At 38.4% G+C, this 13,454-nt stretch overlaps 1 protein-coding gene across 2 annotated transcripts; it reads left to right on the plus strand.

Annotated features, from left to right (window-relative positions):
* Positions 1 to 7,500: 7,500 nt before the first annotated feature.
* katnbl1 (katanin p80 subunit B-like 1) lies at positions 7,501 to 13,353 on the plus strand. Of its 2 annotated transcripts, none has more exons than XM_085247720.1 (10): positions 7,501 to 7,686; positions 8,233 to 8,357; positions 8,496 to 8,533; positions 9,262 to 9,526; positions 9,652 to 9,767; positions 9,864 to 9,914; positions 10,317 to 10,406; positions 10,689 to 10,793; positions 12,115 to 12,208; positions 12,766 to 13,353. In XM_085247720.1, the coding sequence occupies exons 2-10, from the start codon at positions 8,244 to 8,246 to the stop codon at positions 12,796 to 12,798; spliced, it is 906 nt and encodes a 301-aa protein (XP_085103846.1). In that variant the 5' UTR covers positions 7,501 to 7,686; positions 8,233 to 8,243; the 3' UTR covers positions 12,799 to 13,353. The 2 variants fall into 2 exon arrangements, with proteins under 2 accessions (XP_085103846.1, XP_085103845.1); XM_085247719.1 differs by having other exon boundaries at positions 7,502 to 7,686; positions 8,230 to 8,357.
* The last annotated feature ends 101 nt before the right edge of the window (positions 13,354 to 13,454 follow it).

Consider the following 13,454-nt stretch of genomic DNA (forward strand, 5'->3'; position numbering starts at 1 on the left):
CTTTTTAACATGGGAGCACATAGGAAGTGATTTGCTTTCAGAGCCAGCTTCACCTGCACTCAATTTATGTGGACAGCATGTGCACAAGCCACATGGCGCTCAGCTATTCTTATAAGTGCTTAGTGTTTGTTAAATTCATTAAATTCTTTTCATAGCTCCCCCAAATGTCATCCTGACACTAATCTCCGCCTTAAATAACACCCATGTGGGTGTACGCTTTAAAAGCACTTGATATTCAGCAACATAATTACAGTGCACAGTGTGTACATAGTAAGAGTGAGCAATGAGAATGTAGAATTAAATGTTTCTTTTGATCATATGGAGTCAGATGAATGAACAAACACTTCACTACACTCAGGTTTTCCCACCTAGGTAGCTCAGATGAATGAAATCTGACTCTGATCTATTAAATCCCCTGCAAAAAAACACTTATGGTTGCATAAAGAAATTTCAAGCAAAAGCTTTTCTATTTTTAAAAACACCACCTGTTGGGGTGTAAACCCCAGAAAAGGCATCTTAAAGCCTAATAAATCATGTGAGACAGAACATCAGGCCATCTTTTCTACAGTATGTCTTATGATGTGAGCGTCTTCTTTCATTCTGTGCACTCACTGACTTTCTTTGCATAATTGTTGTGGCTTCAGTGGAACAGACTTTGGCAGTCCTGTGACTGTGCAAAAAATCTTTGTGAGACCATTTGAGGTGGAATGAATGATCTGATCTCACCGTAGCTGGCAGCAAACCTTCTCTGTCAAGACGCCCACCCAGATGTCCTGCAGTTACAGACACGCACTGCCATCTAGTGCTGGAATGAGCTCTCAACAGATGACAGAGCTAATACCCTGGGCATCTGTTTGCTGTAAAGGGCCACCTACATGGAGATCTGCAACCTATGTCCCAACTCAGCCACTCATCCAAACGTACCTCCCCTGCAGACTAAAGGCTCAAATAAATCAGCACTAAAGCCTAAAATTGCAAACAAACTTGGCAGAAAACAAATCCAGACAGGCTGCATGATGACTTATTCTTATACCGTAAAATAAACATGGTTTGGGGCGTTTTCTACAAACATTTATGTAGAACTACTCAAATTTTTTATATATATATATATTTTTTGTAGATTAAAGGCTTTTTTAACTATTCATCTTTAAAATTTGAAAGATAAAATTGGAATTGAAAAAGTGCTATTCTATGAAGTCCATGAATAAGGATGAAACAGTCCCACACCAAATTAGGTATCATTGCTTTAATAATGAAGTAAAAATGACATCAGCGTGTCTCTTTCTATCTCTCTAAATATGCTCTTTCACTACCTAAGAAGTAGATTTGAGGATGGTGTAAATATAGACTTATAAGGAAGAGCATCTGAGATTGAATTTTATTTGTTTGAGGGGCTATTAGAATTCTCCTGGGAACGTCACCCCTTCACTTGATGAGTCAGAGCACTGAGAGCTTTGCCTGAGACATTCGTAAACTTTGTCCGGGGAATCTGTCACTGAATCATGTGACAAAAATGTAGAAATTACCACCATCACTCCATTCCTGACATCTCTGGCATCATTTTGATGTGGTTTGTGGATGGGGACCCTGAACTCTTCATTGGGGCAAAGAGCTGCTGTGAGAGCAGAGATGCTGTGTGTGAAGCACCTCTCAAAACAGTCTTACATAACCTGAACACAGTTACTAACATTAAGCTCTGATGGCTACAAGTAAATTCAAGGCCAGCAGCCAGAGTTTTTCCATTCCCTGATCTGAGGGCTTTTGTGGAGTAGTGTATTCAGTAGCATGGCCTCTTTCTCACTTGACAAAATAAGATAACAACAGATTACTTTGCAGACTTTCACTGTTACTTTTTAGTATGCTTTAAAGTGACTTTGATTGCTCATAGATAATTGTGTATGTTTTCAAAGAGGCTGTCTGACCATTTCTGAAACTGACACTTCCAGTTTTCAATTCTTCCTCTTCCAGCTCTTCCTCTTAATGAAAAAAATTAGGACACGTGCAGTGAAAAAGCATGGTGTGACCTATGTCTCCAGCAAGAAGCAAATCAGCTTTTCATGCAAAAGACAAGTGCAACATTCTATAAATGTCTCAAGGAAACTGTCTAAAAATATCCACTATATCTCCCTGTTTAGACAATATCACATCTCGTTCTTATCGCAGGCCATAGTTTACATAGTTTAACCTGATATTTGAATGTAAAACAGATAAACGTGGCTAGACATTGGATATTATGCAAATTTTTTGTTCCAGCCTATCCATCCCCCTACAGTGCAAAGAAGAGTAGTGCCAGTAGGCCTCAGCCACACAGGTCTAGAAACTGGTCAGTGGTCAGTGACCTCCTGGCTGATGACTGGTTGTTGTGTTAGTTATTAGTTTGCAAGTGTTTTCAGACAAATCAGTATCAAACTACCGACCGTAGCAACCTGCTAGCAACCAAAACAATTGCAAATACGTTTTTGGTCCAGCACAGCATTCCTCATTGCAACACAATTCCTCTAATGGTTGCCAGCAACCACTTACCAACCACTCAGAGAATTCACATTTTTCCATAGAGGCCAGAAGTTACCAGGAGGTCACTGACTGGTCTTTAGGCCAATATAATTGAGGCATTAATGAATTATGTCTTGATTCTTACTACAGATTAAAGCAAACAATAATACTAACCCTGCACTAGGAGAACACGCAAAGTCTGTATAGAAAACCCCACCTGGGTTTTAACCCATTGTGCAGCCTTATGGTGCTTTGAAGCTACCTGAGGAGGCAAATGCTAATGTGAGAAGGCTGAGTATAAAACGTCAGGATGTTTATCCAGTCTTAGAGAGATGTTTCATTCAAAAACCAAACATGTTAACCACTTGATGACATTGGAGAAAAAGATAGGAGATAAACCACTGTTAATCTAAAATTTATTACCATTCATCCTCTTGGCAGCATGGATACATGAACCAAAGTTCATGGATATCAGGTTATTTATTATTTCAGTCTCGGTCAAAGTGATTCACAGACAGACAAACACTGTCATCCTTAGAACAACAATTCAGCCACAGTCGATGCCTTTCCTGCCAAGAGATTTCATTTTTGTTTAGAGCCTTTCGCCGGAAAGGAAACCAAGATTTACATCCAGTTGAAAGCTTTTTATTTTGTCACTTATTTCATTTACCAATTTGTTTGATTTTACTCAGAATTTACTTTTGGTTCCATTTGCTGCTTAGATTTTTTTTGGCGTTTAAAACGTCTTGGTTAGGTGTAGGACAAGTGGTGGGGTTTAGAGTAAAATATACTTCATCATAACAGTAATCCTTCACTTTGAAAATTAAGAAGTTGGGAGTTACAAGCCCATTTAACTAATGCCATAACCTGGTGTGCCACACTCTGCTGCACAAGGACACCATCTGTGTAAAAGACAAATCCAGCAGCTTTTCACAAAAGGGCATTAATTGATGCCCAGGAATGCATTTGAGCCAGAGTCTCCCCGTGTAGTCCCATTTGTGTCTAACTGCAAAGATTTCCGCTATTGCAAGCCTCCTTCTTACCAATAAGCACATCCTGCTAAGAGAGATTTAGCCTTTCACAAATATGAAGGGTATTTTTCTGTACTTCAGGCAAATTCCAGCTTAAATTTCTAACACCCACAGACTCTAACAAGCAGTCTGATTTGTCTGGAGAAACCCTTGTCATGTAAATCCCTCCTTGCTAATGTAAATCTCATAATACTCTTACTGCCTTTGTGGGTGGTTACTTTTGTTTGAGAAAATCTGATTTAGTGCTACATGTTTATCTCGAACTCATTTTTCCAAAATGATGTTTACAGTAAGGCCCAGAGGACAGAAACGAACACAGTTTGTGGCTTTTCAAGTTCTCTCTGTGGACTGATCCTATACAATTCATAAACCTTCACAGTGTAAAAAATGATTTAAATGAACAGATTCATGGAGTGAAGCTGCTGTAAATAATTTAGTTCAGGGTTTTTTTTTTTGAGAAATGTGGATTAATGTATAAATAATTGGTTTCAGGAAAGAGCATATTTAGGATATATCGTAAGTCTGCAAATTTTATTGTTTTTGCTTCTGCATAACATTTTATTCACTCAAATAATCAAAGAAAGAATGCCTCCCTAACTTGTTAAGGCTTAAATTGCATTACTGGTGACGCTCAGTTACAATAATCAAATCAGCCTTGTCTTTAAGCTAAAACATCTGCATGATAATTGGTTTCATACTGAGACAATGGTCTCTTTAATAGCTAACATCTGCTCACAAGACTGCCCTGCTCTTATGTTACAGCACCACCATTGTGTAATTTATATGGCGTGGATGCAATAGCACAGACAGCTACATATTCACTGCAAACTAGAGAATTATCTCCAGCTTTTGCCTACGTTGATACTTATTTGATAAGAATCAAATGTGACAAGACAATGGGTCGATACTTGAAGGAGCTTTTCTCCCTGCTAGTAAGACCCTAAAAGTTTCCGAAGATTTAATGCAAATCCACCAAATGCAAATCCTTCCGTTTTAAAGCTCAGACTTGTTACTGTGCCATTTACTTTTGCCTCGGGCAAAAGTCAGAGGCCATGTGGGGCCACAAAGGTTTGCAGGGTTATTTAAAAGAAGACAAACAAGAGTCAGCATAAAGCAGCACAAATGCTACATTCAGCCAACGCTTTAAGCTAGCATTCAGTCTGAAAACTGTCAAAACAACACATCTGATCCAATTCTTAGTCTCTTTTCTCATGCCTGTAAAAGCACTATTGTTTTGAATATTGACAGCTTTTGTTGGATACCTAAAGAGGATTTGAATCTTTTAGACTACAAGTGTATAAGAAATTTACCAGAGATTTGCCTAAATTTACTTAAAGCCTTTGTCAGACAACGGGAACATTTTATTTGGAGGCTGTTCATGTCCATTAACAGAACATTCATTTCGGTTTCTCTCAAAAATGAAAACAAACCAAAACATTTCCAAGATTTGGTATGTTTGGGTTGGTACATGCAGCTGCGCTTTGATTCCTAGACATGATCAACCATTACAGCCACCAGGCATTTTAATTTTTGTGGCTGTCTGGGCAAAAGATGGTTTAGCAGACTCTTGGACCATTGCAGGCTTTTCAGTGTGCGCTGGCATGCATTCTACACATTTCACAAACCTATTATACCTTCTAGAGATTTTCCAGTCTTTTACACCTTTTCCTTATAATTGTGGAGCATGTTGTTTCCAGTGCCACTGCAAGAGGAGTTGAGTGGTGCCTGAGTGGTTGACAGCACCAGCCATAGTGAGTTATTTGCATTGTTTTTTATTTTCATTCACCTTTTCAATGACCATTCAGAGCCTACGTAGACAGTACAATTCCAAGAAAATTACCTCTCCATCAAGACATAAATTTTTCAATCACTTCAAATTGTTTTGTATTTCTTGGCATTTTCATTGAGTTTCAGTGAAGCCGGCATGTGCCAGGAAACTTTCCCTGTTTTTAAAATTATTAAAATAACAGAAGAACCAAGCGTTCGCTCAGCCTAAAATGAGGCATACTGTGAAAGGAGTCTTAAGCAAAAAACACAGAGAATAGCCTGTGTGCAGCACCTATTTGTCATGTGATGGCTGTGTGGCAGACCCAATTGTAGTTCTCAAAGGACGGAGCATGAAATCAATTGTGTAATGCACAAACAGACGGGGCACGGCAACAATGAACAGAGGGAAACAGAGACAGGACAGAGTGGCTGGAAACTACAGACATAAGGAGGGAGGGGAAGTAAACAAAACACAAGACACAGAACTACAGTTAGCAAAATAAAACAGGAAGACACAACAGAACGGGTAATCACGATTAACTTGACATGGGGGAGGGACGCAGAAGGACCAGGGAGCACAGAAAGATGAAGGATGAACACAGATGAGACTGGGACACAAAGGAACACAAAAGGGAACTAACTAGAAGCAACCTTACATCAACAGCAACTAAAACTAACAAGAAGTGTAAGGTTAAGTCACGGTTAACAGACTGAGCTTTGCGAAATAACATAAAGGCAAATGTAATGTCTGTAACCATGGAACAAATGAGAGAAGCCCTTTAACCGCAGGTCCAAACAGACTGACTGGACGAGTTCATCATAACAAACAAGCACTTTCAGTTATAGAATTCAATCACAATTTCCAGTGGACCAGCTTTTAGATATATAACAAATGGACTACAGTATGAATGCATATTTTTAACATATAAGTGGTGATAGTGTTCCAATCCTTTAACAAAACACAAAGACAAACTGCTCAGCAATCAGAACTTCATCAGCAAAGTCAGTGACAACAGTCATATAATCCAAAGTGGTGTATACTCATCCTTCTCTCCTCTCTTCTTCCTGTTTTTATAGCCACTTTTTTTCTTTTACTTTGGCTTGCTAATCACAATGTATAATGTAGTGACATCTGCAGAAAAACAAATTGTTGCATAGTTGCAAATTGTTGCATAGTTGCAACAATTTGCAACTATGCAAAAATGGATAACAGGTTCAACTGCATTTCTCATAAATGACAGAAAGCAAGGTCAGGATGTTCCAGTAATACACTTCTAATCATGGCCATCAAAACACCTCAGAAAAGTCATCTGTTTTTAATCAATGGAGTGGAAAATGATTGAGTGCATAGTCGCAAATAAAACTCGGTTCATAAGGAAAATGTGTACTGTATAAATAAAGTTAGGCTTTGACTCGCCGATAGAACCATGGCTTAAACATATAGTAGAATGGTTATAACCCACCTTTCACTAAATATAGCGCACACACAGTCCATACAATGAGGAGATACCAATTGTGTTATTTCAACTGGGCTTTGGGCCATCATCCTGGCTGCCATGTTGGAAGTTACACTTTTGGCATACTTTTAAGGAAAATCACAGTCTTAGAGACTGTTATAGTTTTTACAGTATGTATGCATTTACTTTTACTAAACTAAAGCAGTGCTTGTGTTGATTCACATTTGTTTGTGGGAGTCCGGACGCTTTCAGAAATGTACATGCTACACAGGTAAATACAGGTAAAATCGAATTAAATAAGTTATGCAAAATGTGAAACTTGAAATGAACTTGCTAATTTCTCCAGTTTTTCAAGAAAATATATATATTTTTAATGTCATGAGTGGTTCCAGCCTTTCTACACAGGTCTGGGGATGTCAAGTTAAGTATTTTTAGATTTTAGGTTTGAGTAAAGATGGAAAAATGCCACATTTATTCAGGGTTTTTTTCCCTTTCCATTGTGATTGTTAAAATGTAATGTAAACCCAACAACAGTATACTATAAGCTCTTTTTTTTTATTTACATTGGGTTTTTTTCTAAATTTATCCTCATTAAGGATGGAAATAATTTAAAAAGAAGTATATGTACTTCACAGTTAGTGGTGTAAGATTTCAGCTTCTGCAAGACTGCATTCTTGTATCACACTATTTGACACCAGGTGGCGCCACAGCACAAATTTGTGTTGTAATGTCCGGCAGTCGTCGCTAAAACTGCAGCTTTTCTTTGCCAAAATCAATCCCACAATCCTCACGCACCGGCGGTGTATTCATTTGAATGGTAAAACTGTGAAACGCTTCCGATCGTGCATCGAGGGAGTTGCTTTAGTGTTTAACCAGTTTTTCACGTTTTGGATTTTACACATCTGAGGAGCGATCGTAACATCTCACAAAATGAATCGGTTGGTATTCAACTCCGGGGCGTACATGTTAAAAGTGACAACTTTATCTTTGACGAAGACATACGTTCACAAGGCTAACCAGCTAGCTAGCTCGCACTAGCGGCCCAGCTTGTTGCTTTCTACGTCTCCCGTGTTGTCTTGTGAGTTGAGCTAAATGCTAACAGTTAAAGCTAACCTAGACATTACAATGAGATTATAGACATTTATTTTAATGGGAGGCGTCACGAAATGCAACTTTACACCTCTTTTGTCATCGTTTATTTTGACACTTGCAAAGCAGCAAACTTACAGCCCTAACGTTTACAGCATATTATGTTTTTGCGACGTTCAGCCATACGAGCTAATGGGAGCTAACGCCTTTGAAACTAAAATTGAGCATTTTGGTTTAGTTTATCTTGTTTCACTGAGCTAATTTGAGTCAAACTGTTACATCTGGGAGCGTATGCTCTTGACTTTTAGCTGGCCTATTCATAGTTGTGCCACAACATAGTCCTGGCTTTTGGCTCCTTAGCCTCTTAATTATTTTCCAATTTGTTTCTCCAGCAGTGTTCCTTATTATGGCAGCTGGTAAGCATGTTTGGCAACGAGCAGTCTCGAAGGTCAACCACAAAAACTCCAATGGCTTTCTGCGACCCAGCGAGCCTAGTTCTGCTGAGAAGAATATGAAGCAGGTATAAGGATATAATGGGAAATACTATGACTAATTGTGTAAACAGCTGCCCATGTGTCTTTTAAATCCTGGTGACTGTGAAGTACAGTTCAGTGGCATTGTAGCAGTAGTGGCCTCATCCCCTATCCTTTTGTTTTAGGTGGATATTATTAATAAGGAAGAATTAGATAAAGACAGGTGAGTCTCTGATCCACATCTGAGGGGGTTCATCAAATTATGATCACTCACTGCCTGTTTCCCACAGATCATCCTTGCATCCACACTAATATGTTTTTTGTTTTTAAGCTGTTTTAATATGAAAGTAAAATTTCCTTTTGTACTAAACCCTCTGTAAACACATTACCTTAATCATTCACCCACACTGGGTCTGTGTACTGGTGTAATTAAGAAGCAGTGGGTTAGTTGTTTTTTGAAAATATATTGAAGAAGGAAAAGCAAATAGTAAGACCAGAGATTTTTTTTTTTGTTTGCTTGGATCAGTGACAATAGGGAGCTGTCGCAAAGCAAATACAGCAACATATTAGAAGGCTACTGGGAGCCGTCACTGTATGACGCCATGGAAAAGATACACATGAAAAGCACGAAATCATAGAACGTATGTGAGAGTGGCTGTGATATTTTGGTTTCATAATTATGACTGATAAAGAAGCAAACATAGGTGTCTGGGAAATGATGTTGACTGGAGGGGCAGAAACAAAGTCTTGATGTTTAGGGGTCTTAAAATTAACAAATGTCAACATAAAAAACATGTTAGTGTGGATGTACAACCAGTCACTGAACCATTAAAGCATCTTTCATTTACCATTAACCGTTATCATGGTGGCTTTAATTTGTATTTATGTGGGGGGGGGGTTTAACCTGTGACTGCTTTGCATCTGGCCAATCTCAACTTCTCCATTTGGCAGATTTCAGGTGCATTACAGAGTACACAGTCCAGGAAAAGTGAAGCGGGCGACATCTTGCAAAAGAAAGAGTTGTGGATTGGCGGAGGTGGGCGTAAAGCTGCACCGCAGATCATCAGATGTAGGCCGTTTATGTGACCCCGGCATGGCCAACAAGGAAAATGAGCTGACCTGCTCCGATGATGTCCGGGGCTGTGGATTTCCGGTGAACTCTGCAGAGGCCTCCAAGATGGCGGGGGCCAGCTCCAAGTACAGTGATTTTGCTGAGGTGAGAAACAGAGCTCGAGCCACTGATTGTTTTTATTTCATATGAAATATGAAGGCTTGTTGATTGAAAACTGCAACACTGAAAACACTGAGTTCCATTTTTTTTCATTGTTTGTCTATACATAGCTATCAAAGGACCATGAAGCTATGACCCAGGTTCTTTTTGGAAGAAGTCTTCGACTTAAAGTAGCCCTAACACTATGGCGAAAAAGTGCAAGTGAATTAGTGGCCTACCTAATAAGGTAAAACACTTGTGGCTACTGTTGGTTGATGGTTGTGTTTATTCTGTAATTACTCACAATTTGTCATCTTCACATCACATGTTTGTGGTTTCCCAGAATTCAAGACACAGGTGTGCTGCTTGACTGCTTACCTGTCTTAACAAACAAGTAAGTAATGTTATTTTTTTTTGTTTGTTTATTTACATTTTAGCTTTTAGTGTTTCAGCTTTACCTCCAGTGACCGTGCTGCACATTCGTCCAGTCAGCTGTTAATTTACAAAGATTGTACAGTTTGTAAGACAATAATTTGTAAAGCAGGAAATAGTCATGTTTTGGTAACAATTCTGAAATTGCAGTATACAAGCATGCATAGTCGCACCATGATACCTATATGGAGCTGTTGAAGCATGGTGGCCTAGTGAAAACCAAACCTCGTGCAGCTCTGACAGCTTGTTAGATTTTTCTGTTGTTCTGCGGTGGACATGTTGGCCATTTTTCTTATTTTTCTTCTTCATGCCTGATTGCTGATGATCACCTCATTTGAACTTGTGTTATCTCCTCTCTCATCAGCCTTCAAACAGAAGCACCATGTTTGTCACTTGGCTGCTGTGTTGACCTCATGCCCCAAGTCAAAATGATCCTCACCAGTAAATATGAAGAGTAAGTGGCAATTCATTCTAATAATATTTATCTTTTTTTTTCTTTTTGATCATTATATGAAGGTGTGCTGAGTTTAAAGCAGTTAGAGTTGTTGTTTATAAACCTAAAGATGATTGTGTTCTCCTCCGGGAAGTTTAAGCTTGTCTGATAAATAGATAATGAACAGAGGAGAGAGCAGCTAAAGCCTCTTGAAGGAGTCGAGAAATTCCTTTGACCTTTAAATCTCATATGTAATAACATTTTGGATTCAACTAACTGTTTTTGTTTTTTGTTTTCTGACAGACAGATAACTGTGGGTTTACACTGGGTTCAATCCGTCATCAGGAAATGGTGGCCAGAACTTTCTAGAACTGAAAAAAGACTGCAGGACAGTTGTGCAGAAGACAGGTGAGCCCTGTGCGCTTTAATAAACCTAATGCAACCTCCAGAGTTTCAATGTAGATGTTTAAAATCATATTATTTTTCTAGTTTTCACTGTCTGGTGAGTAATTCTAAATAAATCTTGGAAAGTTGGATCAATTTAAAGAAAAAAAGAATGCATGGGGATAAAACCAACAGATATTAAATTTTTAAGATGAATATTTGAAATCCAGTAAATGTTTTTAGTTATTCACTTTTGTTTCGATCTTATGAATATAATCTGCTGAATTCGGGCATGCTAGTTGCCTGTGTTGTCACAGGAAACATCCTGTTGCTTGCTTTCATTTTCTAAACATTTGTCATCCAGGCAGCCACGCCCTTATGCTGGATTTTTTTTTTTCACCGTTTTGATGGTCACTGTAGTGGCTATATTAACTTCTTAAAGTTCTCTCTTTCTCTTATATTTTAAATAACCACACTATAGACGGATGAGTGCCTGCTTTTATGCGTTGTCGTTAGCAACAACGACGGTAAAACCATCGTGTGTCTGCTTTTATTATTTTCCACATAAACCTTTCACAATAAAGCTCAAGATCCTGTTGAGACTTTTCAAAATGAACTGAATCACGTGAAAGAGCAGATTATTTACTGATGAGAATTAAAAAAGAGCCGCCAGTTGCTAAAAAATAAACCTTAGACTCAAACGTTAGAACAGGCTTTTCCCCGCAGCACGCCGTGTAATAAATACTCCCAAAGAAAATGGCGGCTGTTAAAACTTATGTCTAAAAATGTATAGTTTCATACATCGTTAAAACACTCGACTCCAGGTACACGGCTCCCAGCTGGAAACACTTCACGCAAGTCGAGCTGCCCGAGATTCACAGAATTTACAGAAACTGTTAAATTTTTGTGATTTATCTCATTATCGGGACGATAGATGACTTGTATCAGGATATGAGATTTTGGTCATATCGCACAGGCCCTAATGGTATCCTTAAACATTTCCACGAAGACTGTGCCAAGATTGCATCTCTTTTGCACTTTCCATGTATTGGATCAGTAATTAAATCAGATTAGATTAGATTAAACTTTATTGTCATTTTACAAGTTCAAGTTTAAGGCACCAAATGCAGTTAACCTCTAACCAGAAATCAGATATCATCAATATGCACAGGACATTAATATAATACCAATATAGGTATAATGCAAATATACAGAATGTGAGAAAATAATAAATAAATAATCAAATAATTACAGTCATGTGATGAATGAATAATAACTATAGCTAATTAAGGTTATATATCATTATCAGTCATTGCCATCAGTAATGTTTGTGTGTTTATTGTAGGAACATGGAAGTCATGAAGCAGCGGCTAAAGGACTTGTGGAAGGAAGGAACCCGATTATGTTTGGTTCCAGGAACTACGGGAGAGCTGGCAAAGGTGAGAACCATCCCTCATAAGGGATTTTTTTTTTTCCATCGTGATATAGGTCAGAGTGAAGACCGCTACTGTTTTGTATGGATTGTTTATACTAAAGCACCACATTGATTTCTTGTTAAAAGTAAATAGAAAATATATAATAGAGCTGCATTAACGTTTTTAGAAAGGAGTGTTTTGTCACACTGATATTTCTGTTGCAGAACTGTTTTCAGGCTCCACAGGTGCTCCTGCTGTTATTTCACCTTCTGTTGATCTTAGGTGGATTCAGCCAACCACTCCCATCCTAAAAAGAAAAGACACAGATCCACCATTTGCTTTTGTGGTTGATCTTTTTTCAGTCTTCACATCCTGTTTTATAGTGGGAGGAGAAGAAAATGAAACCACAAAAGATTTGTTTTATTAAATCTTTTAAAAGGAAATGCATTCACTAATTTTTACATGTTTGTAGCAGCTGAAATGTCAAATCAGCATCAAATTAATAGTGTTGAGTGATCCAGTTTATCTGCATTTACTAGCTCTGACGACTTCTCATGTGCTATCTCTGCTTTGTGTTGCAGGGCATCGAGGCTTATCTGTCGCAGCTGCCCTGACAGTTGTCAATGTAGCACTCTTGGGATGTGACCACTACAGTCAATCATGACTATGTTTCGAACTGATAATGGTGCAAGAGAAATAGACCAGTTACTTTTGCTACTTCAAACTCAAACTTCTTAACTGGGACTGAACTTGACAATTCAAACACTTCCCTCACGTTTGAGCTGGAACCTCTGAAGGGAGGGCGAAGAGAGCCTTCCTGGACAGCAAATGACTGCTTCACATTGAAGTGGATTGTCTTTTTTGAGGGGCATGTTTAGTGGACCTCCATGAGACTGGGTGTAATTTCGCTCTATGAAGTGCCAAGGTCTTTGTCTCTCACTACACCACTCTCTTTCATGGAATGCAGATGCGCTTGTGGATGTTGATGTTTTGCATCTTGAGTTCTCCGAAAGAAGGAGCTTGAATCTGCAACAGTCTTAAGTTATTAGAGCTTGCTTTTCTTGTTTTTTCGTTTTGCCTCTTCCTTTGACATTTGACTGTGTAATGTAAAATGTAAAAACAAGTGATTCTTTTAATCATCTTTTAAATAAATTAAAAATGCAATTTTATTGTTTGTTTTTTGTCTTCAGATTATCAAATGGTACTGGGATGATGTCCTGTTAAACTGCAGCAGAAATAAGACCACAGTTTTGTTTTGTTTTTTTGTTTG

Source organism: Mchenga conophoros, linkage group LG15 (assembly GCF_057382185.1).
Source record: "Mchenga conophoros isolate Kocher_MC1m ecotype Shallow Benthic linkage group LG15, M_conophoros_male_GT1.1, whole genome shotgun sequence".
In the NCBI taxonomy this organism is placed as follows: Eukaryota; Metazoa; Chordata; class Actinopteri; order Cichliformes; family Cichlidae; genus Mchenga; species Mchenga conophoros.